General features: G+C 33.5%; 2 protein-coding genes and 1 long non-coding RNA gene across 6 annotated transcripts in view; 2 read left to right on the top strand and 1 right to left on the bottom strand.

The window, feature by feature from the left end:
• Positions 1-26,783, top strand: part of bru3 (CUGBP Elav-like family member bruno 3) — a 467,269-nt gene that overhangs the window by 34,734 nt on the left and 405,752 nt on the right. The gene's annotated exons all lie outside the window — the stretch shown is intronic.
• The window catches only part of LOC105153220 (CUGBP Elav-like family member 3), a 448,428-nt gene that overhangs the window by 207,158 nt on the left and 214,487 nt on the right, over positions 1-26,783 (top strand). The window contains exon 3 of one of the 3 annotated variants that reach the window (XM_087414568.1): positions 434-20,198. The exons of the other annotated variants lie outside the window; for them this stretch is intronic. Within the exon in view, the coding sequence (XP_087270694.1) occupies positions 434-583 (150 nt within the window). The 3' untranslated portion in view covers positions 584-20,198. Of the gene's footprint in view, positions 1-433; positions 20,199-26,783 lie in introns of those variants that run through there. 3 annotated transcript variants of the gene reach the window in all.
• LOC147907094 (uncharacterized) lies at positions 10,650-26,708 on the bottom strand. Its single transcript, XR_015547744.1, has 2 exons — positions 20,638-26,708; positions 10,650-20,252 (listed from the first exon to the last, which is right to left on the bottom strand). It is a non-coding gene; the product is annotated as an uncharacterized LOC147907094 (long non-coding RNA).

Below are 26,783 nucleotides of genomic sequence, written 5' to 3'. Positions count from 1 at the left end.
TGGAGATAAGCGGCTTATAAGTATCGTTTTGAAAATTCCTACCCGGCCAACGATTCCGTGTTTTTCCGAGCTTTGTTTGCACGGCAACGTTGATTAATGTCTGTAGTTATAGTTAACAGCCATTGCTGGCACCCATAATATATCTATTTACGCAAATTGCATAAGTCATATATTACTTTTAACGCGATAAAATGTACATTATTATAGAATAATATTGCGCCAGCTTCTATTACACGTTATATTTTTATAATATGTGTATGGTATGATAAGTAAAAATATTTCTCAAACGTACTATAATTTATGAGAACTTATGATGAATTTACGATGCTTATAATTGTAACGCTCGTAACGATTTACTAATTGCACCATCATAAATTCATTTAATTATTATTAATAATTGTGATCTAGCCAATGATCTCTTTCTCTGTTTCAGGTAAGTCATTGTACAGTACCGTTTTTACATGGGAGAGGTAAAGACAAGCCACTGCCAATATTTTCACGTATAAAGAAGGTACTGATCGTTGTAGACATTGTAGATGGCTTCCAGCCAGTTTTGAGAGTTACTAGTATTCGCGTTTCTTAAAGGAGTGTCCTTGAGCGATTGACTTCTTCCAGTATTCAAGAGAGAATATATTTATTTCCCCCTTTCTATACCACTGCGACACAGATATCTTAATCTTATTCCTACCAAAGAGACGTCACGTTTTGCTTATATAACTCGTATATCCCACGGTCTTTTGAAATAACTACATTCGGAAACGCGAGTACTGGGCGCATCTAAATCTTGAAGTATATACCCTCGAAAAGACCGTATTTCTATGCTTTAGCCCTTTGAGACTTTTGCTAACGAACTTGTTGGCAAACAACTCGCTTACCAAGCCAGCAACATCGTCTCTATGTCAGTTTCTTCTTGATCTAAACATTTGCTGAATGACAGCTTTTAGATGACTATACTCTTCCGTGAATAGAGTACACTCTAAAGTCTAAAAGTATTCAGTTTCTTCAAGTTTAGATTTTATTTCGCGATAGTTCACAAAGTGGATAATAATAACAGTAACTATTCGTACATGTGCCGAGACGCATCCATTTATTTTTCCTACATATACAGACCAAAAGAAAGAAGGGAAGTTACGCACTTAGATTCCCGATGAAAGTGTGCAACTAGACTACATAACCGGAAAAGGAAGACAACGGCGGGGAGAAAGAGAGACCCGTATACACTTACGCGAGTGTGTTGTACATGCAAACCGTAAACCCCGCGCTTTATCCCTGCGAAGGTGCGCTCCGGTGTTCTGCGATCGTTAATTTCGCTCGAGGAGAAATACCGAGGCTGTTTCTACAAAAACCGCGAGCGATCCGGCCTCGGTCGAGCGCCCGTGAAACTTTCCGGCGGAAGAGTAGGAAGGAAAAGGGAGTGATTGGACCGCGCGGGGAAAACGAAAATGTGAGAGAAAGAGAAAACGCGACAGAATGCAGAAAAAGAGAGAAAGAGAGACTTCCTCAATTGCTCTGTTAACTTATTTTACGCTGATTTCGCTGCTCTATTCAATTCGATACGTTGCCATCACTGAAAATAGCTTCTTATATGTGTCGTAATAGTAATCGTGCATGTATCAGTTCTTACAAAAGTGGTGATTTTAAAACAGATTTTTAATTATGCATAAATCTTTGACGCTATTCTATATATAAATTTGCGATTAAATATATCAACACTGTAGAATTTTCATTTAAATCAAATGTAGAACATATTTCATAACTATGCACGCTGTATGTATAAGTAGTTTGTGAAATTCATCCGTTTAGTAAGTATATACTTTAAGTGTATGCTACACGGTATTCAAGTTTGATTTCGCTTCGCATATCTCAAAGTACTTTTCTTCTATCTCCTTCTGCTCTGTCCCCTCGAGCTACTAAACTTTTGTGTGATAGGAGAAAGACTTCAACTGCATCTTGTACTAAAACTTATATAGAGTATCACAGAACTATAATTTTAATAACAAATTTCTCTCGTACAAATTAGGTGCTGGTATGTTTCACGATAAAAATTATCAAGACGATCTCAGTATTTATTATAAGCTTAAATCTTAAATTGAAAATTTAAAAAAGCAAATTCATTCGAATTTAAATGCACAACAAAGTTTACATTACAAAATAAATGTCGAATCTCCTTATTCAATGTTTCTTAATAATTATATATTATTTATTATTAATAAAGATATCTGATAATGTTCAACTTTACAAATACTCTTATTATTTATTATAAAAAAATCATATACGATGTCAGTGTATGTATCGTTGATACTAGACTTGAAATATCATCGGATACGATAGAAACTGATTAGTGCTTACGAAAGCAAACAATTAACTTGCCCATTTAGAATTATTCAAGCTTTAAATTTACGCGTACATCTGTTTCTCGAAAGCGCTATCGTTCAGCGACGAGCGTGATGTGCCGCGGTAACGGAAAACGAAGAAACTCCCGCAGCAGCCGGAGCAGCCACGAAATGTTTCCATTCCGAATCGGGAAACAATTTTAATTTACCAACCACTCGCCACCGTTCTCTCTCTCTCTCTCTCTCTCTCTCCTGTTCTTTTTTACCCTCTCTCTCTTTCTCTCCTCTTCTTTTTCACCCCCTGTCTCTCTGCTTCTCTCTCACACTAACTTTTTCCGCACTCATCCTCTTCCGTTTGGTGCGGATGCCCATCCTCTGCTCCCCGCCTGTTCATCCCGGTTCGCTCGCGGGTACAGAGGGTGAATAGCCATTCGTTGTAACGGCTTTGTTTCATTTAACAGACCGACCGTCGACCGTTTTCCCCTCAGGCCTTGCGAACCGTTTGCGCTGGCAGCTCGTTTAAAGCCAGGCTTTATTACTGATTACTGGAAAAATTGATGTCCACCGGCTAATGAACCCAATCTACCAACGATCCCGTGTACGCGATACCGTTTCTATTCCAGCGAGCAGGCAATAATTCGCTCGGTCTGTATGCAAATCGAATATGTCAGCGAGTATGAACGGTTTGGAAAAAAACTTGTAACAGAATTCAGTTGCGATATATCTAGCTGCCCTTTATTTTTTTTTTTGCTTTTTAAATTTCACCACCAGTCTTTGTGCGCTTCGAAACCGAGTTTTTGTGTTTAATCCTCTCGCGCCGTTGCTCTCGCGAGTTCGTTGCGAAACAATACTATAAAGAGTCAGTACAATTATTAGAACGCTACTGATGTAGGAATTTCAACAACATATGAAACGTTTCACTGTATGTAAAAGAATTATTTTGCCGAGCAAGCGGTATCGTAAACAGGCTTCGTTAATGTTTGAGACTTAAAGCCCGGCGACAGGTTTGCCTCCAAACAACGGCAGTAATGAGAAACTTTTAATTAAAACCTTGGTGAGTCCGAGGCAATCGCAAAGCGGAACAATGGGAGAAGAAATACGTCGTTAATGGAAATCTTTTTTTTATATGACGCCGGCTTTGTCTTCGGCAGCACATGAACAAAAAGCGCTGCGATTGTTAAAATCATTCCTATAACAGAACTCTCGCTGTAACTATTTGCCATTCTATAATAATTATAACTCCAGCCGGCTAAAAATTGTTACATTTGCGTTTCGACGCGGGGAATGAGGCAAAATTGTAGCAAATGGAAGAAGGTAACGTATGTACATACAAGCCTGGCGTAATTAATTATAAGAGTTTGTGATGAACGGACAGACAGAGAATAGTATCGAAACATTCTGGGAGTCCCATCGGTTTTGTTGTTCAACGGCCAAAACCACGGGAATAGTTCGAAACCACATTACACGTTGCAGCGTGTGCATTTCATTCTGGTGAAAGAGGTCTGTTGTACGTGTCGGTGAGATTGATGAGGGACAAGGCCCTGGTAAACGCTAATGAAAAGATACAGAGTCCACACAATCCAATTAACTCTCATAAACGTTGCTTCTATTTTTTTTGCTGCGAAATAACGAACATGCTACAAACCGAAAATCACGGCACTAATTTGATAATAATAAATAAATTCACCGTTATTTCATACTGTTATTTTGAAATAAATTGTTTTTGCTGATGGAATATTTTTTTTCGTAAGTTATAAATATATGTAATTAAATAATCCCGTTGCTAACAACGCTTTTGTAACACAAGATAAGAGGAGATGTAAATATTTCGATACAGAACTGCAAGTATTATAAATAGAAGTACTTAATTATCTAATCTAATTATTAAGAAAAGTAGGCATTTATAGCAGAAATATCAAACATTTCTATTTATTGTAATATTAACTTCGATCTAGTAATTTAAGATTGTTGTATCGATTAAAAATGTGCGAATAATCAATTCATATAAAAGTACGACATAAGGGTAGAATATATTTTATACGAAAATTGTTTTTAATATACAGTAAAAAAATTTGTATTAAATTTAACATATTTTACATGTCCCAAACGGTCCACTCAAATTTTTGTGTTAATTTAATATAAGATGAATATGTCAGAAAGTAACACAAATATTATGTAAAAAATTAACACAAGAAGCGTAATACTTTGACACGATTTAAAAACAAATTTCATATTAAATTGACACATTTATAATATTAAATTTAACTGAAATTAGATGCTATTTTTACATTTCTAGTTTAGATGATGCCTCTGACATGATATAATATTAAACATATGTAATATATACATTTAACAGATATTTACAAAGAGAAAATAACACAAAATATCTGTACCTTTTTAATATGTAACTATAGTTGTACAGAATATATTTCTTCAATGAAATTAACATTTATAATATATTAAATCAACACACACATTTTATTCATTTATTCTTAGAATTTATGTTTTAAAATATATTATATTATTTTTATGTCATTTGTTTACTTACCTACAAATTGTGTTATTTTAATATTGAGAATTGTTAAATTTTAATTCAAAACATTCAAATAACACAATCATATTATGTTAAATTAAAACTCGGATATGTTAAAAATTCAACACAAAATTTTAATAAGAATTTCAGTGGACTGTTTCCTATTAAATACAAAATGTTTTTTACTGTGTATCTTACATTAACTTATTTTCTCTCTGTCGTTTCTCTATAGTTTACATGTCGAATCTCTTTGCTAATTCGATGCACGAGAGCAGAAAAATCGGTGGAGCGAAGAACACGCGAATAAGGAATAGAGTTAACAGAAAATTTAAAGTCTTATATACATACATTGTATTGAAAATAATGAAGTCCAGCTTGTCAGCCAACTGTGGCTCGTACGATAATGTGAATATTTTATTGACAAACTTACTGAGAACGCGACGAAACCGATGCGACGCAGTGTTGCGCTGGCGATCTGCAGCACCACGTCGGAAATTGTATTCGGCTTCGTCGAAACGGGAAAGAACGAATTTACCGTAATAAACTTCCGCCTCATTCGCGCGATTGAATTTCGGTCACGGAACGTTGGATCTTCCGCGTGCGAATAGCTAAAATTATTGATGACGTTTCGCGCGGTTGTTTAATGGAAACTCGCACGCGCGTTTCGCGGTTTCGCGCGTGGAAAGAAACGGAAAGCAATTCGTCAGAACGAACACGCGAGCGGCGGGTGATACGTGTTACGTAATATCCGCGGTAATTGCCCGCACCTCCTCATCTTGTCAATTTTGTAATATCGTCCCGATTACGGATGTTACGCTCGAGGTTTGCAATTCAGATTACTCGAGTGATCTATCTCAGGCATGGAAACCGTCCGCTCGTAAGATCATTCGAGTCGACACGATTCCTTACGTACGAGTATGTTCGACGTCGCCCAGCAACGGCAAAGCGTCGTACTTTGAGAGGCAAATTCTCGACCCACTCGGAAATACCGAGCATTCGCCAGAGGACACAAATCGGGGTTGTCTAATAAGGTCGTCGTGGCGCGCAAAGCCTGAGCGATGGAGCTCCTCCGGTGGAGAACGGAATACTGCAGAATTCGGGATTCGGCCTATCACTCTGCTTTTTATCGTGTAAAGAGGATGGTGTGAAGCTGTACCTTGATGCAATGGCGTAGACTACACTAAGATTTATATTTATTTGCTAACGTTGCTATTACGACATAAATAACATCATAGTGTGAACACTTGCTTTAGCTATATATTTTCATCAATTTGTCTTTTGCGCTTGATATAATATTTAAATTAAATCTTTTCTTATATAAGACTAATATTGGATTTGTAATTATTAAATTACAATCATATATGTATTATTTTACTTAAAATTTTATTATTTGTTGTATACTGTTATGAAACTATATATCATTCAGCAGAAAAAGTAGCTTCGCAACTGTTGCAAGAATATTGAGCAAGCGATTGAAATGCAATTAATTCAATGTGATTAAATAGTCTGTTAAAAATATCGTGTATACGATTAAGTTAAAATATTTTGGTGATTCCTCTAAAAGTTAATCCGATTGTAAACATATTATATGGCGGATTTTTTTGCCTAAAGTTCTCTTGATCCCTCGCTGCATGCTCCATTGCGTCTAGAGATATCGAAAGGTAAGGGTGGATACGGAGCTTGCAGGAGTCAATCCACTTATTGGAATGCCTCGCGTCTCGTTCTCGTACGGTATCGTCTACACGGCATTCGAGCTCGCTCCGATTCGATTTGTATTGTTGTCGAGCACCGTTACGACTACGGCCGATGAAAACGCCTCGATCGGTGACCATGCATTTAAGGTGCCTTGACACGTTAACGCCCGCTAGAACCTGCCTACACCCAATAATACCGGCGGTTTATTCTGCCGCATTTCGAGCAGCCGTGAAATAAGCTGAAGCGTAATCAATCGATTGTGCCTGCGCTCAATTAATCTAAACAAGCAAGTATCTCGAGTTACTTAAGACACGTAACGTAATTTCACGTCAACGGGAGGTCTCTATCGCATCCGCGATAATTCGATGAATAGTGCGCGACTCCGTTCCATGGTAGAGTTTCCATCTCGATAGCGTGCGAAGAAAATGGGAAATCGATCGATCCATCGATCTTCCTTATAAACGTTTTTCGCGCGTGGTACATCGGGTGCAGAAACGTTCGTGCGAACGAAGCAAATTTAAGTCAAGTAAATCGATTACGTTAGCAAGTTATTTTCTAAAAAATTAAATTCAAGAAAATTCAAAGTTTCGCAATACATACACGGTGACAATTTCGTATACGCTACGGTAAATTACATTTTTGTGTGGTAACCACCGTAAAAAATTCCGACTAACTGGATTAAAGCTTCAACAGCACCGAGTCGTCCGGGACGATCCTCACCGGTGGCGTGGCATGAGATTAATGCACATGGCCCTACCGCCGCTTCGTGCTAATCATCGTAAAGTACACACGTCCGGGAAAAGCCGGTTACCAAGGTGCTCTAACGGTGCTCTCTTAGATTTCACTTTGTAAGAATTACGAGCTTAATATAGTCTCTACAGCGAGAGAGTACCATGCCGCTCGATCCATGGCGAATTAAAAAATGGACGCACGGGCTCTTGAACCGAGTGACGATAAAAAGTAATGAAAGTAGTAAAAGCCCTACGCTAGGGCAGCCGGAGGAGGGTTGACTTCGTAGGTAGCACGACGCTGAATGGCGGTCGCCAGGAGAAACGGAAGGGACAGAACGTGGGCTGAGAGCTCTTTTGAGAGACAGCAAGCCTGGGGCTTGACCAAAAAGATCTAGCATCCTCCCCTTTCTTCCTCTTTCCGTTCTACCACGTTCTACCAGCACAAAGACGCCATAGTTGGTTCTATCTTACCGTTCCATTTCTGTGGACAACGTAATAACCACTTTCCGACGGTCGAAGGAATTATCCGGAACGACAATTGGACCGCGCGTTACAAACGAAGAGTTTGCGTTCTTCTCCCGGGGCCAGGTCGCGAGAAAATACGACGGCCGAATCGAATAAAGTATTCCTCGGGCGAAGAATGCGCGGCGACGATACGTTTGTCGAATGCAGAAATAAATCCGCTTACCGCGTTAGCGCTTGATTTGCAGAGTAGCGAAAGTCCATCCCTCTTTCACCCTTCCTACGTTTATCCCTTTGATCGTGATAAATTTCATTTTGCGTTCTCTCTCTCTCTCTTTCTCTCTCTGTATGTGTGTGTGTGTGTGTGTGTGTGTGTGTGTGTGTGTGTGTCTTTTTCTCGTTCGACGACGATATCACTGTGGCGCAAGCCGAAGAAATATGTATGAATTACGAAAGGGCATTCGCAACTCGCCCAGCCTCTAATCCTAGTCCTGGGTCCAGTGGGCGACTCTTCGCATGTCGTATCAAGCAGCGCAACTGAATTATGAAACGTCAATCACGAGCCAGATGGAGTAGAGTAGCTGGAAAGAGAAGCGAAAGGATTGAAAAGGGAAGGAACGGGTCAATCGATACCTACCCCAGACAGGTGGGGAATAGACAGCCAAGTATTATCGCGGCCAAAAAGTTACGATGTGTATCGACGTTTCCATCTCGTTACCCCTCCTTACTTTTGGAAAAATTGAAAAAGGAGTAGATACCTGGCATTACATTGGCGCGCTTACTTCCTTGAATTCTATAGAATATCTCGATCCTCTCTCGATTTGAGAAATTGCAAAATTTATAGAATATTTGCTTTATTTAAAAGATAATAATACATGTGTTGAATAAGTAAAATTTATGACCGAAAAAAGAAATATACGTAAATAGTTTTTTTGTTTTATAAAATTATAAGTATACATTTCTCATAGGGAATATTTCAGCCATATACTATTTTTGTGAAATATAGAACGCTCGATGCTACGATCGCACGAAATTTTTTACTGATTCAAGTGAGGATTGTCGACAACTTTCATTATACTTCAATTATTCCTCGCATACGCGCAGCTTTGTAAATGAACGAACGCCTCGTGGCGCACACTGCATTTGTCCCAAAGCTAACTAACAGATACAATGATAGGAAACACGCTACGCAATAAATTACTTGAGCGTACGTGTAACGTGTAGCGAGACATTCTTTCTTGCGACGGTAAAAAAATTAACGGGTGGTGGAGTTCAGTGCAGCAGCAAAATCAAGTGATGTAGCGTTGATTGTGCGCGGCCGCGACGATAAGCTCGCGGCCGCAAAGCTCATTGATAATTCCGCGCCATTGTACGTAAGTTACAAGTACGTAAGTTACAGCCACCACTCGTGACCGGAAGCAAAATCATGCAGGAATAAGTGGAAACGGTTGGGAGGAGCGGCACAAGCGGGGTCAAGAGGTATACCTAGGTGGGAAAAGGGTCGTTGGTTGGTCGCGTCCGAAGGGCGCGCGAGGAGAAAGGAGAAGCGGCGAAAAAAAAGGGGGAAAATAACAAAGCGCCGGTTGGTGCATATATTCTCGGTAAAAACTGCCACGGCAGAAAGCGGATGCGGGGAAACCGGCGAGGGGAAGGGCAGGACGATGGTAATCTTCCGGCTGATATTTTATGTGTGTCCTGCGAGTGGGGCTTCCTACCATTGCCCTACACAGTACACTCATCCTATTCTATCTCTCTCGTTTTCGTTCCTTTTCGTGACCCGCTATCCTCCTTTATTCTGCCTCCTTGGATTCTGGGTTGGATTCATTGATTACCGCAAGTAATCACGAAATCAAGGGAAAAGGATCAAATGATGGTTTCCTTCACGTGTTCTTTTCAGACACGATATAAATAAATAAATAATTTGTTGGAAATCGCGTTCGCGTTGTAAATGCTACAACGTTGTAAATAATTTGTTGCAAATAAAGTTCACATCGTACAATCTCGTGACTGCGAAGAGCGAAAAAAACTTCGATATATTAGTACTGTTATTCAGGTCAAAACTCTATAAAGAAATTGACGTTCAAATGCTTTTCGAGAGCGACGAGGTCGATCGTTATAATCGAGTGGCGTTGGAATCTCCGTCTAAAATTAATTATCGCTTTATTTTAGATTGCTACAAACATAGCACAACGTTACCCGACAAGAATACTTTTCTCTCCAACGACGCACGTACAGGAGCGCAAAGATATATCGCAGAAATTCGATAATTGTCGGGGAACACGTGGGTCGGGGTTCGCGTGTTCGGGCCAACAGCGAACTTCGCGGCTAATGAATTTACGACGAGGAGCACTCTCGTGGACCACGTAGGGAATCAATAATGCGGTTAAATATTTCATGGATTTCGCGGAATGCGGCTGCCGGTGTACGGTCACGTCGCACCCATCTGTCGCGATCGGGCCAACTTCAATCGTTAATGGGAACAAACGGGCTCGCCGGCTGCGAGTCGTGCGGATGACGTAGCTGTGTTTATGCGGGACCATGTTGACGGCACCCACCGCTCGCGCATACACGCAATATTTACAAATTCCTGTCCTGAAAATCGAACACCGCGATCCGCGAGCGTCGTGTCAAGCCGAGCCTGATGTATGCGCAGATGCCGCCGCGTGTAGCTTCCAGTACGCGCCGATGTGCTGTGCGATTAGCACTTGAGCGCTGCTCGTATCGCTCGACGGCATATCGCTCAAATTCCACGGAATTTCGATGCGGCGCGACGGTTTAATTAACGTTCTCCGTATCGACAAAAATGCCGATTGAAATTCTACCGAGATAGATTCGACATGTATCCGTTTCGCACGGTGGGCGATAATTGCGACGATAAATACGAAAAAAAGGAAATTTCTTTTATTTTTTTTACGATGAACAGAATTATCGGATAAAACATTCCAATTTGACAGATTCAAGTTTCGAATAATGGACAGTATAAAATTTGTAATTAACTTTTAGTACATACGATGATTTTCCAATCCTTCACTACAGTACTACTCACGTCGTGTCCCAGATTAATTTTCGTTAATTTTCGTTAATTATAAATTACTTTTACAAGCATATACAAATTATTAAGTGATTCTTATATATTTCAACATCTTTAGAAAATAAAAATTGTATATAGATCATAATTAATCATTGGAAAATGAGAGAAATGCACTTTTTCATATTAAGGTTTGAAACTCTTAAACACGAATAATTTAAAGAAAAATATGTTTTATACTTTGAAGTTAACAGTTCAAATTACACTTCAAACTACAAAAGATAGAAAAATTCAAGTGTCGGTTATCCAAAAAGTTGGTTTATATACAGTAACCTATAAAAGATATTTCATGTGTATAAATTTTAAGTAATTCATTTTAAACAATACGTTTTATTGATATTGAGTTACTAAAACTAACAATTAATTAGAAAGAACATTTTTTCCGTATTATTTATAATATCCACACAACACAAATATGATGACGATAGTTCGATATTTTAGTACATAATTATCATTTAAATCACAATTTTTTTATAGTTAACGAAATCTGCAATATAAACGAAAATTAATTGAAAATAAAGAAAAAGATAAAAATTCTCAATAGAAAAAGGAAATAGAAAATTCACTCTACCTATGATGGATCATTTATGACTCAAAGCAAATTTCAGAGGCGCTCTCGACGAAGAACATAATACACAAATGAAAAAGTCAACAGGGTGTCCAAATTTTTTTAGAGAAAAAATGGAGACCATTATTTAGCCAGGTGCTCTTAGTATTAAAAAAAGAAATACACGAATCCCTCGTGTGTATTAAAAAATTGATGATTGAGTCATGAAAGTTGCATTAATTTCTTGTGGTGATATGTTACAATTTCGCGAAATTTGAAATTATATTTATATTTATATTTATATAATTCGCTTTTATTTAATTAAATTTTTTTTCTTAAACAAATTGCAATGCTTAAATGAAAACACGATGACGAATGCCACTGGATTCATCAAGAAGCAGCGTGAGTAACAGCGGCGTTTAACAGCTGAGACTAGTTGCATATTCATGCTCGACCTTTCTACCTTCGCGTTGCGCAACCACCGCCGATAACATCGCGGCTTTTACACTGGATGGACTGTTTTGCTTTTTTGTCGTTAAAAGCACTTAGCCTGCCCTTCGGTCGCAATTGCGTCTCTTCCGCGTGCTTTCCTTCCGTCGGTCGGAACGGCTTGATTCCCATCACGACATTAAACTCTTACTTAACGGCCGTGCCTTGTAAAGCTCGGCCGCAAACAAAGCGAGCCTAGAAGTTCTTGGAAGACGTTAATTTAACGTTAACTCGTGTAACTCACTCCTCGTTCAATCGTGCGGATTACGCTTGAGTTACGTATATAGTAGTACAACAAAGACTGTGTTCTCCAAGGATCACGAAGAAGAACAAGAAGAAGAGGTAGAAACGGCGGACAACGACCCTCGCATTTTATAAGGAAGCTTACACTCACAATCAGCTGGACTCGATAGCAAGTCCAGCCATCCGAAGTTTGCAATTTGGCACCGACGGGCAGGCGTATTAGCCGCGCGGAGTCGAGAGGTCGGTCGCAATTATTTAGGGAGACTTTATCGTAACGCTTCTCCCCTCCTCCCCCCCCTCTCTCTCTTTGTCTTTTCTTTTTTTTCCACTCGAGACGAGCGAAAAAGAAAAGAGCGTGCCAACTGAAACATGGGCCAGATAGGCGGGCTCGTCGCGTGCCGACGTACATTGCAAGCTCGCCCCTGCTTGTCTGCTCGCTATCCTCACGAAACTCCAAAGATTAACGACGAGAGGTGGCGCAAGACATAACCCATCCGCGCGTAAAAAGCTAATAAAACCTTTTTGCATTCGCCGGCAATATAAATTTACCGGTTCCGCCATTCTCCGCGCTTGCGATAATGCTCGCCCTTGTTGCTTCCAGACACGCATAGTTTGTATCGGTATCGTAGAACAAGATTTTAATAATCCCTAGCGACAGTAATATTGTTTTCTCTCTTCTTTTCAAGCTTGTTCTGCAAGGCAATAGTTTGTTATCGCTCCGCATACGTTATTTCTTCGATACCGCAATCATTCGTAAGAAATATCTCGGAAAACTCAATTGTTTTAATTGACTGTAATGCATGTGTATTAAAGTAAGTTCTAGCTTCAGCCATATATTTATTCCCTCTGTCTATAATTTATTTTTTCGCTGTAGGCTTTAAAAAAAAATTTGAAAAAATTCAGGGTTATATTTCAATATTTCTGTTATCAAATAATTTTTTAACAAGATACTTTAGGAGGGAAAACTCAGCTCTACTTTATTTCAGAGAAATTAAAAAGTAAAATTTCACTTGTGTCATAAAAATCTCAGATTGCAGACGGAGAGTTAATTACTTAATCGTTAAGTGAATTAGAGGCGTGGACTCTTTGCGCAAGGGCTGCCACAGACAAAATTTCTATAACAGTAACCTTAAGCCAATGAGCCAATCAGAATACTGCTTTAGATCTATATACTCTAACGAAAATAAAAATAACAATAAACTTATCCATAAGATTTGATTAGACCTAAAGCAATATCCTGATTAGCTCGTCGGCTTAAGTTTATGTCTTACGGTCACTGTTGCGGAATTTCGTGTACGCCCGATCCGTAATAATTGTTTAGCTATTAATACGTGTACATCTTACAACAGAGTCATAGAAGGAGAGTAGAGTCTTCTACATAGAAATCATAGACGGTCGTGGAGTCTTAAGTCGTAGGAAACTGATCAATTCTAATCGAGTATTCTCCTTATATTTGATTGTGATTGGTTTCCTACGACTTGAAATTCCACGACCTCTATGTAGTCGACGACTTCTATGTAGAGGACCCTTAACTTTTACGTGAATTTCTTTACATGAAAGTTTACCTAATGCTGCGTTTAACAAAGCGGTCGTTCCTAGCGTATAATCGCCCCCAGGTAGTATCATTATCGTAGGCATAACGGCGCATTTATACAAGTGATACACTACGTTGAATGCGCTGCGGATCAAAGACTATAGAATGTCGCAGACGTTGGCGCAACAATAATTGCTGCGACGTGACGGCGCTGTTTCGTTTTATTGCCAGGCTTGGTAACGGTTTATTGAGGATTTACGCGGGCGCAATATATCTCGGCGCTCTGATCCCTTCATTGGTGCGTTTCTTTGCTCCCGCAGCCCGATTTTTCGGCTCAGGGACATTTATTAAGGGTTATCGTGGCGTTACCGTGGAACGGAAAACGTGTATTGACAATCGGACGGGGAGTTCAGAAGTAATCTCCAATAATCCCTTCTAGCGCGACCCTTGCCGGTCGCCTCTTACCGAGAGAAAAGCCGCGCACTAAAATCGTCGATCGGGTTTACGATCGACACTCGCATTTTCGCAAAACGGTGCGGGTGCCTGTCATCGTACTTCCCTTCCGCGGAATTAGCAGATCTCTTATCTTAAACGATCCCCTCATCGTGGTTGCATGTACAAGCTCTCTCGCATTATGGACGCATAGATGCGTGCAGGCAGGCAGTTAAAGATACTAGCATATCGCGACAGCTTAGAAAGACGACAGAGTTCTCGAGAATGGCATGCAGCAAAGTTGCATTGTATCATGTTTTTGAACTTGATGAGATAAACTGTTAGCGATAATTTGCCCTTAACCCTTTAAGTGAGTAGGTATAGAGCCACGGGACTCTAAGTATAGTTTTCTTTTAAATCTTATTCCAGATAAGGAAAATAAAAAAGTATCGCCTAGATGCCCAGAAGTCTTAAAGTCTTCATTATTTTTATTATATAAAATTAATTATAAAATAAAAAAAAATTGTTTTGTGATATTTTGAGTATCCCGTCTATCAACCTGCGTATCTTTAAATCATGTGCTTACTTAAAGATTAATGCAAATAACTTGATGACACAAATCCAGTCATGTAATATCTATTCCACGTAAACATCAATATTATATCCACGCGTCGCCGTGACGATAATATAATATGAGTGTGCGGCAAATTTCACGAAAACTCGTGTATCGTCACTATCGCGTGTGCACGCACGCGAACGGATCGCGTTAGGAAGGTGTGTTCCAAGTGCCAACATGCAGGAGCCGGTTTTCTCCTCGTCCTCGCATGCGTGTGTCTCAAGAGTTGGTGAGTGTTCGTGTACGTGTATATATGTACGTAACCTGCAGTCGCTTGAAATATTGCTCGTCGTTCCCTGGAAGATGTACGACGCGTTATTGTTGAAAGCATCGAAGCGAAAATTTCAGTGTCTGGATATATCCTCGTATTCCACAGATTCGGCCCTATGGATACACCCTCGTCCCTCTTCATTCCGAAATACTGTGACATCCTCAAACCCCCATCCAATCTGGAGGGTGGATATAAATGTAAATAGAATGTCTGTACATCCGCGAGAAAGGCGGCTTTGCACAACGGCGTATCAAAGGCATTCTGGTTTTCGCTTCGGTTTGTATGCAATCTTCGCTATCGAAAAATTTTCCTTTTCCGCTGATTCCCGTAATGTGCTGATTCTTTCTTCTTGTTACGAACGTAACACGTTGGATCAAATGTTGCAAAAATTTTGAAAAATAATTTAGAAGAAAAAATTTTAAAGAAAAGCTTTAAAATTAATTATTTAACAAACTCGTTAAATCAATAAACAATATTTGTTATCACATGTTTTGTCAATTTCGTATAATTTACATCAATAAAGCAACAATAAATTTCATTTACCACGACAAGATAAATGCAATCTGTATTAAATAGATATATTCAGTATGAATATAAACGATTCAATAATTTATTAGTAATCATTGTGCAAATTACAAAAATATGATAGCATTTATGATAGCTTGGACATAGTTTACATTTAAATGTTACATTTAAATTGCATACATAGTACTATTATGCATACATTTATTTACAATAAAATTAGTTACAATGTTAACGCGATACATAATGTGTGGGTGTATAGAATTTTATAAAAAAGTTTAATTTAACAAAGGAGCTGAAAAAATTTAATAAAATTTGAAATTAAATTGATTTATTTTCATATTTGATAATTGGAACGGGATTCTGATATAATTAAATAAAATTTAAAATTAATTTTTTAATTTTTAATCCCTCTTTTTCAATTATCAAGTATGTACATAATATGATGTCTATGTATCCCTATCATCTAGTTTATTAGTTAGATTTATTATATCTTTTAATTTTATTATAATTCTTCTTTATTCTCATTCTTTTTTAAAATAAAATTTAATTACCCGATCGTGAAATTTATTTAAGAGTTTAATTTTATTCATAATAATTTATTATTAGGTGTTGGAATTAATTCGTAGCGTTTTTTAATGAAAGAATGTTATTTATTTCACATGAGCATTAAAAAATACATTAATGAAAGTACTTCCCATCACTTGTAAAACGCTACGAATTAATTCCAACACCTAATATTATTTTGTGTTTATCCCTACCTATCCGTACTTATTGTTCCTATATAGTTCCTTCCCATATTTTTATTTATTCGTGCCTACTCGTGTATCCTATCTCCACTCGTGTTCCTACCTAATTATTATTGAATTAATGAATTAATGTAGTCATTCTCCGTTGAACGCAACAATTAATGCCGCGTTTCTTCTAACCATGTCCTATCGCGACCGATAAATTTAGCGGAATAACCTAATCGCGATCATATTAAATAAATGAGCAATACATAATAATAACAAAACATATTTTTCATCTTTAAAATACAAAAAAAGATAACAAATAACAAGGCTAACTAATGAAAGTCGCGTGGATAATCAAGCGCAAGTTTTATAAATTAAAAAAATTGCTTTATAAAATTGCATCTGATTATCAGCACTTGATTATTACCTCTGTTATTCGTCGATTATTTTTGTATTTTAAATAAAAAATAATTAAAAAATATAAGAACTCGCAATTTGCGAGCAAGTTACCCTCCCGAATTTAGTTTATTTTTACATAACACCCTTTAAAAGCAAATTGGTGTTATACACCAATCAATAACAGATCCTCTTCTTTCTTCTGGCCAGAATGAACTCACCTTTCATTGCTGGCCAATATTCTGACTTCGTATGCCAGAAATATACAATAAGGAGAAATACTCCTTTTTGCTGCCGACTAACATTGCCGGCAATAAGCGTAAGATTTTACGCTTTTGATGCGCGAAACACGAACGCGTCGCGAAAAGCTATTATATTAATGAAATTAATTAAATATTAACATAAATTATATATTTCGTATCTTAATGAAATTATTAATAATAATAATCATAATAATTCTATTAAGATGAAAAATATAAATATTCGACTAAAATAAATATAAATTTTAAAAAATCTTTATGTCAATAATGTTTTGATTTCAAGAATCTCAAATATTATAAAATTAGAAATTTAAATTTATTAATAAAAATTTTACATAATATAAACAACAAAAATGAAAGTTTTAAAAATGAAAAATACTAAATCGATTATCATCTTTTATAAAATTCAAGGCCTATGTACGTATTTTTAACGACTCGAACAATTCATCGCTGAATCTCATCTCAAAGCATGCAGAGATGAAAAATTCAAATTAATGATGCAAGATCCGAAAGGGATAATTTTCCCACACAAGCACACAGAAAAATATGCAAGTAATAATTACTCTATGCAAGAAATAATAACTTATATCAAGTATTTCAAAAGTTCATATATAAGTAAATCTATTGTAATTTCAGAAACATTAAATTTATTCAAAATACATCCTGAATTCTAATAAGTTTAATATTTCAATTGAGTTTATTAAATTCAAACAAATTGATATGCTCATTACGAAAAGTTCATTTTTTCGATTAATTTTATAATATTCTTAAAAAAAAAAATCTTGTTTCGAGTACATAATAACGAGTTTTTCTAAAACTTTGTACTAAGTATATTTTAAGATTATTACCAAGAAAATATTCTTTGTTAAAAGTAACCGTTACTTAAGAGAAAGAAAATAAATTGAGTAATCACGTTTCTTAGCATTATTCTTAGATTGATATTTTTCTGTATGCATCAATAAACATATATCTTTGTATTCTATGAATTATTAGAATCATTTTTGTATAATTTATCATTTCAAAATTAAGTATTTTAAGTGACGCAAAATTTTGAAAGAGATTTTAAAATAATTACAAGATAAAATTTTTCTGTTTTTTGACAAAACGTATATTGGATCTTATATCATGTTACTACTTTAACTGGCACAAAATCCAGTTACTACATATGGATAAGTTATAAAAGTTTAGGTTAAAGTCGGTGTATTGAGATAAATAGCAAAAATTAATAACCGTAAAATGTCTTTTATAAAAAAGCGAGATCAAAAAATTGTATGCGTTCTATTATAATATTTTTATTTCTTTAGTAACATGTACACAAATCAGTGTAAAATAATTAAAAGAATATCTTAGAAAACAATATGTATTCAACACATATGTATATTTATATTACTTTTTGTACACCAACTTATATACCAAATTTAATCCTGAACGAATATTTAAATATAGGATAGATAGGAAAAATAATAAAATAATACTTCTTGGTAAAAAATTTTTCATACATTAATACACTGAGAAAAAAATGTTCTAAATTTCAATAAATATTCATTTGAATAGTACCAACTATATATTTATTAAATATAAAAATATATTTATTTGGTACAAAAAACATTAATTTGATTCAACAATCACTTCCTTTCATTAAGTGAATATTATTTATTGTAAGTAAACGTTTAGTTGACAATATTCAAATAAATATTTATTTTAATTTAGGCCATTTTTTTCTCAGTGTATAAACATACATATAAAATATGTAATAAATATTCATAAAAACTTATAACCATACATATTCATACATTTCTATTTCTTTTATAAAATTACTTTTTAGTGTAATAGAAATAACAATAGCAATGTGAAAAAAAAATTAAAGGGATAATTTTTGCATTGTTTGTTTTAAGAAAAAAGCAAGTTTGGAAAAATATAAAAAAATTGTTCATACTCAATTATGCATAATTTTATATATAATTATAAGTAATTTTTTATATTTCTTCAAATTATTATATCTTTTGATTTTTTTTTTAATAAATAGCGTGAAAATTACTCTTTTAATTATTTTTAATGTTTTTACATCACTATTAATATATCTTTCCCCACTAAAAGTATAATAACTTTACAAAAGAAAAGAGGGATGTATATACATATTTAATATAAAGTTATATATGTTTATGAATATTTACGTTTGTTCATACATATTTATACACATTCATCCATGAAAAATTTTTTACTATACTGTAACAAACATTTCTATATTATGATATCAATAGACAAGTCCGTTTACTCTAATTTATTTTCTATATAGGAGGAGCAAGACTTTTAAAATGCGTTTTGTTCAAAATTTGTAATTTTTATTTTTATACGAGAAAGAAAGAAACTCTATACACAAGAAAATTACGCATTTTACAGAAAATAATAAATGCCAATCAGTAGGATGTGAAATATTAAATAAAATTGCTAAACAATTATTAAAAATGTTAAACAAATGCTTTATGTTTGTTTCTAGTTAAAAAACATAATAAATTTAGAAATGTCTAAGTTTTTTCAGCATATAAATTAACATTGAAAAAATACTTTCTGAACATTTCAGAATAGCTTATAATATGAATCTTTCAACACCAAATACTATGCCATTTCTAACTAAAAAAATGAAATTTTGGATAAAAATTTGCATTTTGGAATTCTGCTCTTCATATATTTTTTATATTTTTTAATTTCGTACATTTCACATATTTAAAAAATACGAATATTTTATTATCTTTTATTTTTACTTTCAAATGAATCAAAACATAATATTTTTTAGTGTAAACAGAAAAATGCAAAACATTTTTAAAAATCACATCGGATCAGTCTATTTATATCATTATTTTGAGGTTGCATCACTTGGTATTAAATTAAGTTTGAATTATTCATAATTAGTATCAAAGCATTCATATTAACGTATAAATTTAGAAAATTTTAATAAAATGCCTTTAATAATTTTTTTGAATTAAACAGTTTTACTTTATTGTTTTAGTTAAATTGAAGAAATATTGAGTAAGAGCAGTGGCGACTTAAAATAACTAAAAATAATTCAAACTGAGTGTAACATAAAATTATAAATTTAACAGTGCATGCACAATAAATTCTAGAATAAAGAGGCATTCAAGATTAAATTTATCCTAATCTATTATAACTTATCCATTTCAAGGCAATGGATGTATGAAATGCTGTACATACATTTATCAGTATATTATTATTAAACTGATGCAATATATGCATTTGGATATATAGTATATTAAAGAAATTATCACATCTCCATTACCTCAAAAAAAAAATAAATTCAGTAAACTCACCAACCCGCACAACGACAGAGTTATATCAGCAATGATGATTCTGTAACAAAAAGAATATAAAATCTAAATTAGAACAAAATAAAAAATCAACCAATATTTTTAAAAATATTTACTAAATGTAAAGTTCTCTTGAAAATAATTATATAAATTTTAAAATAAGTATATAATTTTTTCTATCGAATTTTATATGTGTGTGTGTGTGTGTGTGTGTGTGTGTGTGTGTGTGTGTGTGTGTGTGTATAATTCATCATTCAGTTATATTTATAAAAATAATTATACATTTTCTTAAAAATACATACTTACAAAATTTCAAACTTCAAAATAATCCTTTTTTTAAATTATCATTTTTAAATTATAATATTAAAATAAAACAACTCAAGACTAAACAGAAGAAAGATTCTAATAAGCAAAAAAATGATATTTACCACAAGGTTGCTCTGCCGATGCCTGATGCCTCTCTCAGACCTCCTCCTCCTCTCAGAATCGGGTTGGCATCCTCTCGCACAAGACACTCGCGTTAAACACTCGCGAATAATATATTATAAACGCGCGCGGACTAATCATTTATAAATGTCTTTCGCGCGACACTGCGGCACTCCACGTTTACAAAACCCATGATAAGATTTCTACTTCGATCGGTGGAATCAACACCACACGTCGACGAGTACTTGCGAAACACACGATGAATGCCGAACAAGGGTTAAGCCCCATACGAAAGAAGACGAAATCGATCATATCGAGTCCGTCACCTCTGTTTTACGCAAAATCACGTTTAAAATTGACTCAGAAATACGCCCTAACTGCTAGTTCTAGTGGGACACAAGTGGTGCTGTACCTCGAGCGATTCCAAGAGACTGGTAGACGTGACGAGCTCCTCTAATAAGGGTAAAGTTGGTACCATCACCGATTGTCTAACAATCTAGACAATTCAGGAATGGGATCCAACCCCTCGGCACGAAGCTAGTTTTTTTTAAAAAAACTACTAGAGCTAGGCTCTGACCAAGTCAGATTAAACGCGATTTAGGCTGATAGATAATGACAGAGAAATGAGCGCCCTGACCAGAGTTATACAACTCCTTTTTGGACGACTCACCAAGGCGGAATTCTATAACTCGTTATGCAATCGTTATGTGCTCATAACGACTGCATAACTCGAGTTATCGAATACAGGCCCAGAGAAGAATCCGAGTTGATCGATCGTTTCTTACCGCTAAGGGCCGAACTGTTGGCCGACAGACAGAGCGCGTCCTCAATTAGCCGACAGCAACAGTAGTTGCTAAACCGCGCAAACACAGCACCACGAAGTGCGTGACATTACGCGGCCGGCATCACCTCGTGCCCGGGCACTTGGCGTGAGAGCGTTGCAGTGACCGTGACCACTTAAGCAACGTCCCAAAGAGAGTTCCGTTTTCCTATCGAAACGTCGTAGATATGATTTCATCGCCGAAATAGAATTCAATCGAATGGGTTTTATTAAAAGTCCATTAGTCCGATAACTTTAACGACACTCCCGAAGCAAACGCGCGACGCGACGAACCGGCTGCGGTTCGTTCACTTTCATTAAATCGGCGGACGAGGGTACGTTAGCTTCCCCGTTGGATTTTTACATGAAGAAAATAATTTTACTCAATATCTCGATAAAAATTTATTTGGACCTATCATTCAAATAGATACAAAAATTTTTAGATATTTGAGAAAAATCATTTTTTTCGTGTAAATATCCTCTGGGTACTGAGCCCTCCCACCACGTCAAGGTGTACCCGTGAGAGGGAGAATATCATTTGAAAAATGTATTATACAGCTATTATCTATATTATGCAATTATCAGTTGAAAATGAATATCAAACACACTCAATTCGCGTCACCACGTTGTGATATAAATTCAGAGTGGATAAAAGGACTGAATTTCTTATTACGATGTCTCTAAGATATGATTACAGTCAATGGAATGAATCAGAGATTAATAGAAAAGAGAAATATTTCTTTTATTTATATCAAACAGTTTCAAAGTTACATTCAATTTTTTATCGTATCACGAAAAATGCAGGAAAATGAAGAATTAATCAAATTATTAATTATGCAAATTATATTAATAGACTTTGTTGCACGGTTTTTGCTTGACTTCTTAGATTTGTTGCGCATTCACACAGCTTATAAATATTTTAATTTAATTGTGTTATAATAAGTGATTATTAGTTTGTAATAACCCGGTAAAAAATATTTTATATATATATATTTAAAATATATGTATAAACATATTTTGCATATATAATTATAATATAATTATATATATGAAACATTTTTTCCTGGGAATTTTATATTATATACACAATCTACGCAATGTACACAGTATTTTTAATAAGATATTAGCCTTACTGTTATTTTTGAATTACTAAATTACGTCATTCACGTCTTATTCTAAAAGTAAAAGAGTTATTCAGTATTCATTATTTTAAATAACTACACTTCTCACTTATTTCTTATTTAATATTTTAAATAAGTTTCGGAAACTATTTTATATTTTTTATTTTAATCAAGTCGTATTAATTTTTTATCGAAACTATTTTATATTTTAAATAAATTTTTGCAACTTATTTTTTATTTTTTATTTTAAATAATATGTAACAATTATTAGCCACATTAGCCACGATTGACATTATACGTAAGCTTAAAAAGAATTTCTGAAACACTGAATAATTTGCAATAATATCTTAAATTAAGTTATTAACTGAAAAATTAAATTAATTAGAGATAACAAGATATTTAGCCAAAGTACTTTCAGCCAAAGCTGTATTTAGTGCAAATTATTTCACAATATTTAAAAAATTTGCATGTATCTGTACATAAAAAAAAATATACAATAGAATATTTTATCAATCTTTATTTATACCCAATAAAGACAAGATTGCTTCGATTTAAAAGAATTTTTTTGCTATATTAAAGAAAAAATTTCTTTTATTTATGAAAAAATTTCATTAATTTAAACAATATTTTATAAAATCAAATAAAATTTATTTGATTTAAAGAAATTATATTCAAATCCAAGAAATCATGATTTGAACATCATTACTTGAATTTGAACATAATTTCTTTAAATCAAATAAATTTTATTTGATTTAAAAAAATAATGTTTAAATCAAAGCAATTTTTTCACAAATCACAGAAATTTATTTTTAACCGTACAACAAAGACAATTTTTTTAAATCGTAGCAACCTTGTCTCTGGATGTAAGTGTAAATCATTAAAAAAAATAATAAAAACTGAGACATAATGTTAGAATATTAAAAATATCCCACGAATAATTATAAATTACATTTAAAAGAATCATGCAAGTAAAATAAGATTGTACAAGTACCAGAAATGCCAAAAGCAAAGCGCGAAATGTATGACGATACTGTATCGTTTGTTAAAATCATATAAAATACGAATGATTGAATAAAAATTATGTAAAGAAAACAACACACGTAAAAACCTTTTTTTACTTCTTGCTTTTTGATAGTACATTGTAATTAATACAAAATATTAAAAATGATAAAATAAATGTTCTTGTAATTAAAAATCCCCTGAGATATTAAAAAATGTGTCGTAATATCATTAATATAAAATATGAGATATCTCTTAATGTAAAGATCAAACTGATAAGATCAATACATGAATTATTCTGAACCCTATAACTTCTATCTGATATATTTTTCTGTAAAGCTTTTTTTTTGAAATTTTTCGCACTTGTTTTCTCTACCTTATATAATTTATATAGGTTGTATCTCTGAAATATTCGTTTAATGCATTAGTTGAAATACGAATTATACATAGACCATTTTATGTACAGTTCTTCGATTCAGTTTAGTTCGCTTTATCCTTAGAGTTTTATCATTATTCGGAGCTGGCGTTATTATCTTCATATAAATTTTCCTCGGATTAATTTAGACTGTAAGTATTGTTTCTCGAGATAATATGCACATTTTGTTCAAAACATATTTACGAATTATATTCACAGACGAAAAGCTACACCGGTCGAAAACACCAAAAATGTTCAAATTGCGGAACAAAACGAGGATTAAAACGCAGCCGTCATGTCTTAAGCGACATTGAATAACGATACGCATAATATCATGTACGAGAACGTCCCCGAGGATGGTCTCTACAATAATCAATATAGTCTAGGTGGCAACGCGTACAGGTAAATCATAACTGTGCAAAACAATTTAAAGAAACGCACCGCAATTCGATTCATATACTGTAGAAAAATATGTAAAATTACATGAAAAATAAGTATAAAAATAATATATGGAAATATATAAAATTGTGCTTTTTTGATAAAAATTAATACTTTTATCTGTAATTGTGTATAAATATTTTTTTATGTTTGACAGAAAATTACACAATAATAGTATATTTTATAATTTCTATGTAAATGAACAAATTTTTGTAATATCATATAACATAACAGGAATATACCATAATACAATATTTACCTATATTTTTATACATATCAATAACTTAAGAAAAATTTTATGAAATTCGTTGGAGAATTAAGATGTAAAGATTTCTATAAATTTGACTTTAATTGTAAATTTACTTTCGTCAATTATTTACAATTACTATATAAAAAAATAATATTATTTGTAAATTGTGACTTTAGGTGTATATCAATACATTTAAAGGTGTGATACATCTTAATAATGGGTTCTAAAATTATTCATTATAATTGTTGTAATTTTACATATAATTTTTTTACAGTGTAAAATGCAATTATCCCACTCATGTTTGTAAGCATCGAATTTTATACTCATTATTTAATTAGATATAAAACAATGTGTATATTCTCTCTCTAAAATAATTATATATGTTTTCTAAAATAATTATCTATAAAACAATATTATAAAGGGCATATACCACTATGCAAGGTCTTAGGAGCAAAACAATATATAGATTTATTAAATATAAAAAGAAAAATAAATTGTAAACGTTTTCTTAATTAGACCATCTTCAGTCTAAATATAACAAATAAATTAATTCAACAAAGATGTTATCGCAATTAGAATGACAAATGCCTTAAATTGTGAGATTAAGGTATAGTCAGTTACATTAAAAATTAATATAAAAACGCTCGTTACATTGAAAGTTATATGCGGATTTTACAAACTTGTCTTTTGAGAGATTATTTACACATTTTGTTATCATTAGCTATAATCAGGACAATCTTTTCTTTTAACAAATCTGATTACTTGGCTAAAATTCTCAATGCAATATTGTCACATATAAGAATTTATTACGCCTTTTCTAGCGATTGTATATAATAGAGGAACAAAATTTTTTATTTGTTAGAATTTGGAAATTATAGGTTTGAGCACCTAGCCATTCTTTTCAAATTATGGACACATTGAAAATAATCTCTCAAAGAACGAATTTATATAATCCGCATATAACTTTCGATGTAAAGAGTGTTGTCACGTTAATTTTTAATGTAACTGACAAGACTCTATTCTCACAATTTAAGGCATTTGTCAATCTAATTGCGATAACATCTTTGTTTGAATTAATTTATGTGTTATATTTATACTGAAGATGATCTAATTGAAACCGTTTATAATTTATATTTAATTGTTCTTTTTATATTTAATAAATCTATACATTTTTTCGTATCTTAAGACCTTGCGTAGTGATGTATGCTCTCTCATTATAATATTGTTTTTGAAATTTTAACCATTTAATTTTGTTTAATGTGTATTAATTATATATATTCTCTAAAGAAGATCTTAGCAAAAATAAATTTGTATAAAATTCTAAAGTATTATTTTAATTGCTTTTAAAATTTTATTTTTACAAATTTATTTTTGATAAGATCTCTTTTAGAGAATATTCAGGGTGTGTTTTGGAAAATAATAAATTGAATAATAAATCTTTCGAATAGAATGGATTAAATTGAGAAGAAAAGTCCTGTACCATTTTGCAATTTTCGCAATAGCTAACAAGATACTAATTTGTAAAAATTGCTGAAAATTGGTTTTCAATAATTTTTTTATTCAAATACTATTAACTTTACAGAAAAACTGCAAGAGATGAAAATTGTTTATTTTCTTCTCATAGAAGTCTACGAATTTGTAAAAAATTTTTAATTAACTTTTTAGTTGCATTTTCTCATTTTTAACAACATGAAAAAATATGATATTAAACAGTTCTGAAAAAAAAATTCTTAGAGCTCTATAAGAAAAAAATAAACAATTGTCGTCTCCCGCAATTGTTCTGTAAAGTTGATAGTATTTGAGTAAAAAATTATTAAAGACCAATTTTCGACAATTTTCAGCAATTCATATCTTGTTAACTGAGAAAATTGCAAAATGAATTTAGAAGTTTAATATTTTGAATGTAATTATAATTTAATATTTTAAAAGCATATTATTTATATTCTTCTGACATAATAAACAAGTTATAAAAATGTGTTTTTACATCTCCTCTATTCTCTGACTTTTACACTGCGCTGTTGGAAAATTTTTGTTAAATTTATAATAATACATTTCATATGTCCCAAACGGTCTACTCAAATATATATATATATGTATATATATAT

The sequence above is a fragment of the Acromyrmex echinatior genome, chromosome 16, assembly GCF_024713525.1.
Source record: "Acromyrmex echinatior isolate Ae372 chromosome 16, ASM2471352v2, whole genome shotgun sequence".
Classification (NCBI taxonomy): Eukaryota; Metazoa; Arthropoda; class Insecta; order Hymenoptera; family Formicidae; genus Acromyrmex; species Acromyrmex echinatior.
This window is presented reverse-complemented; position numbering and strand designations above follow the sequence as displayed.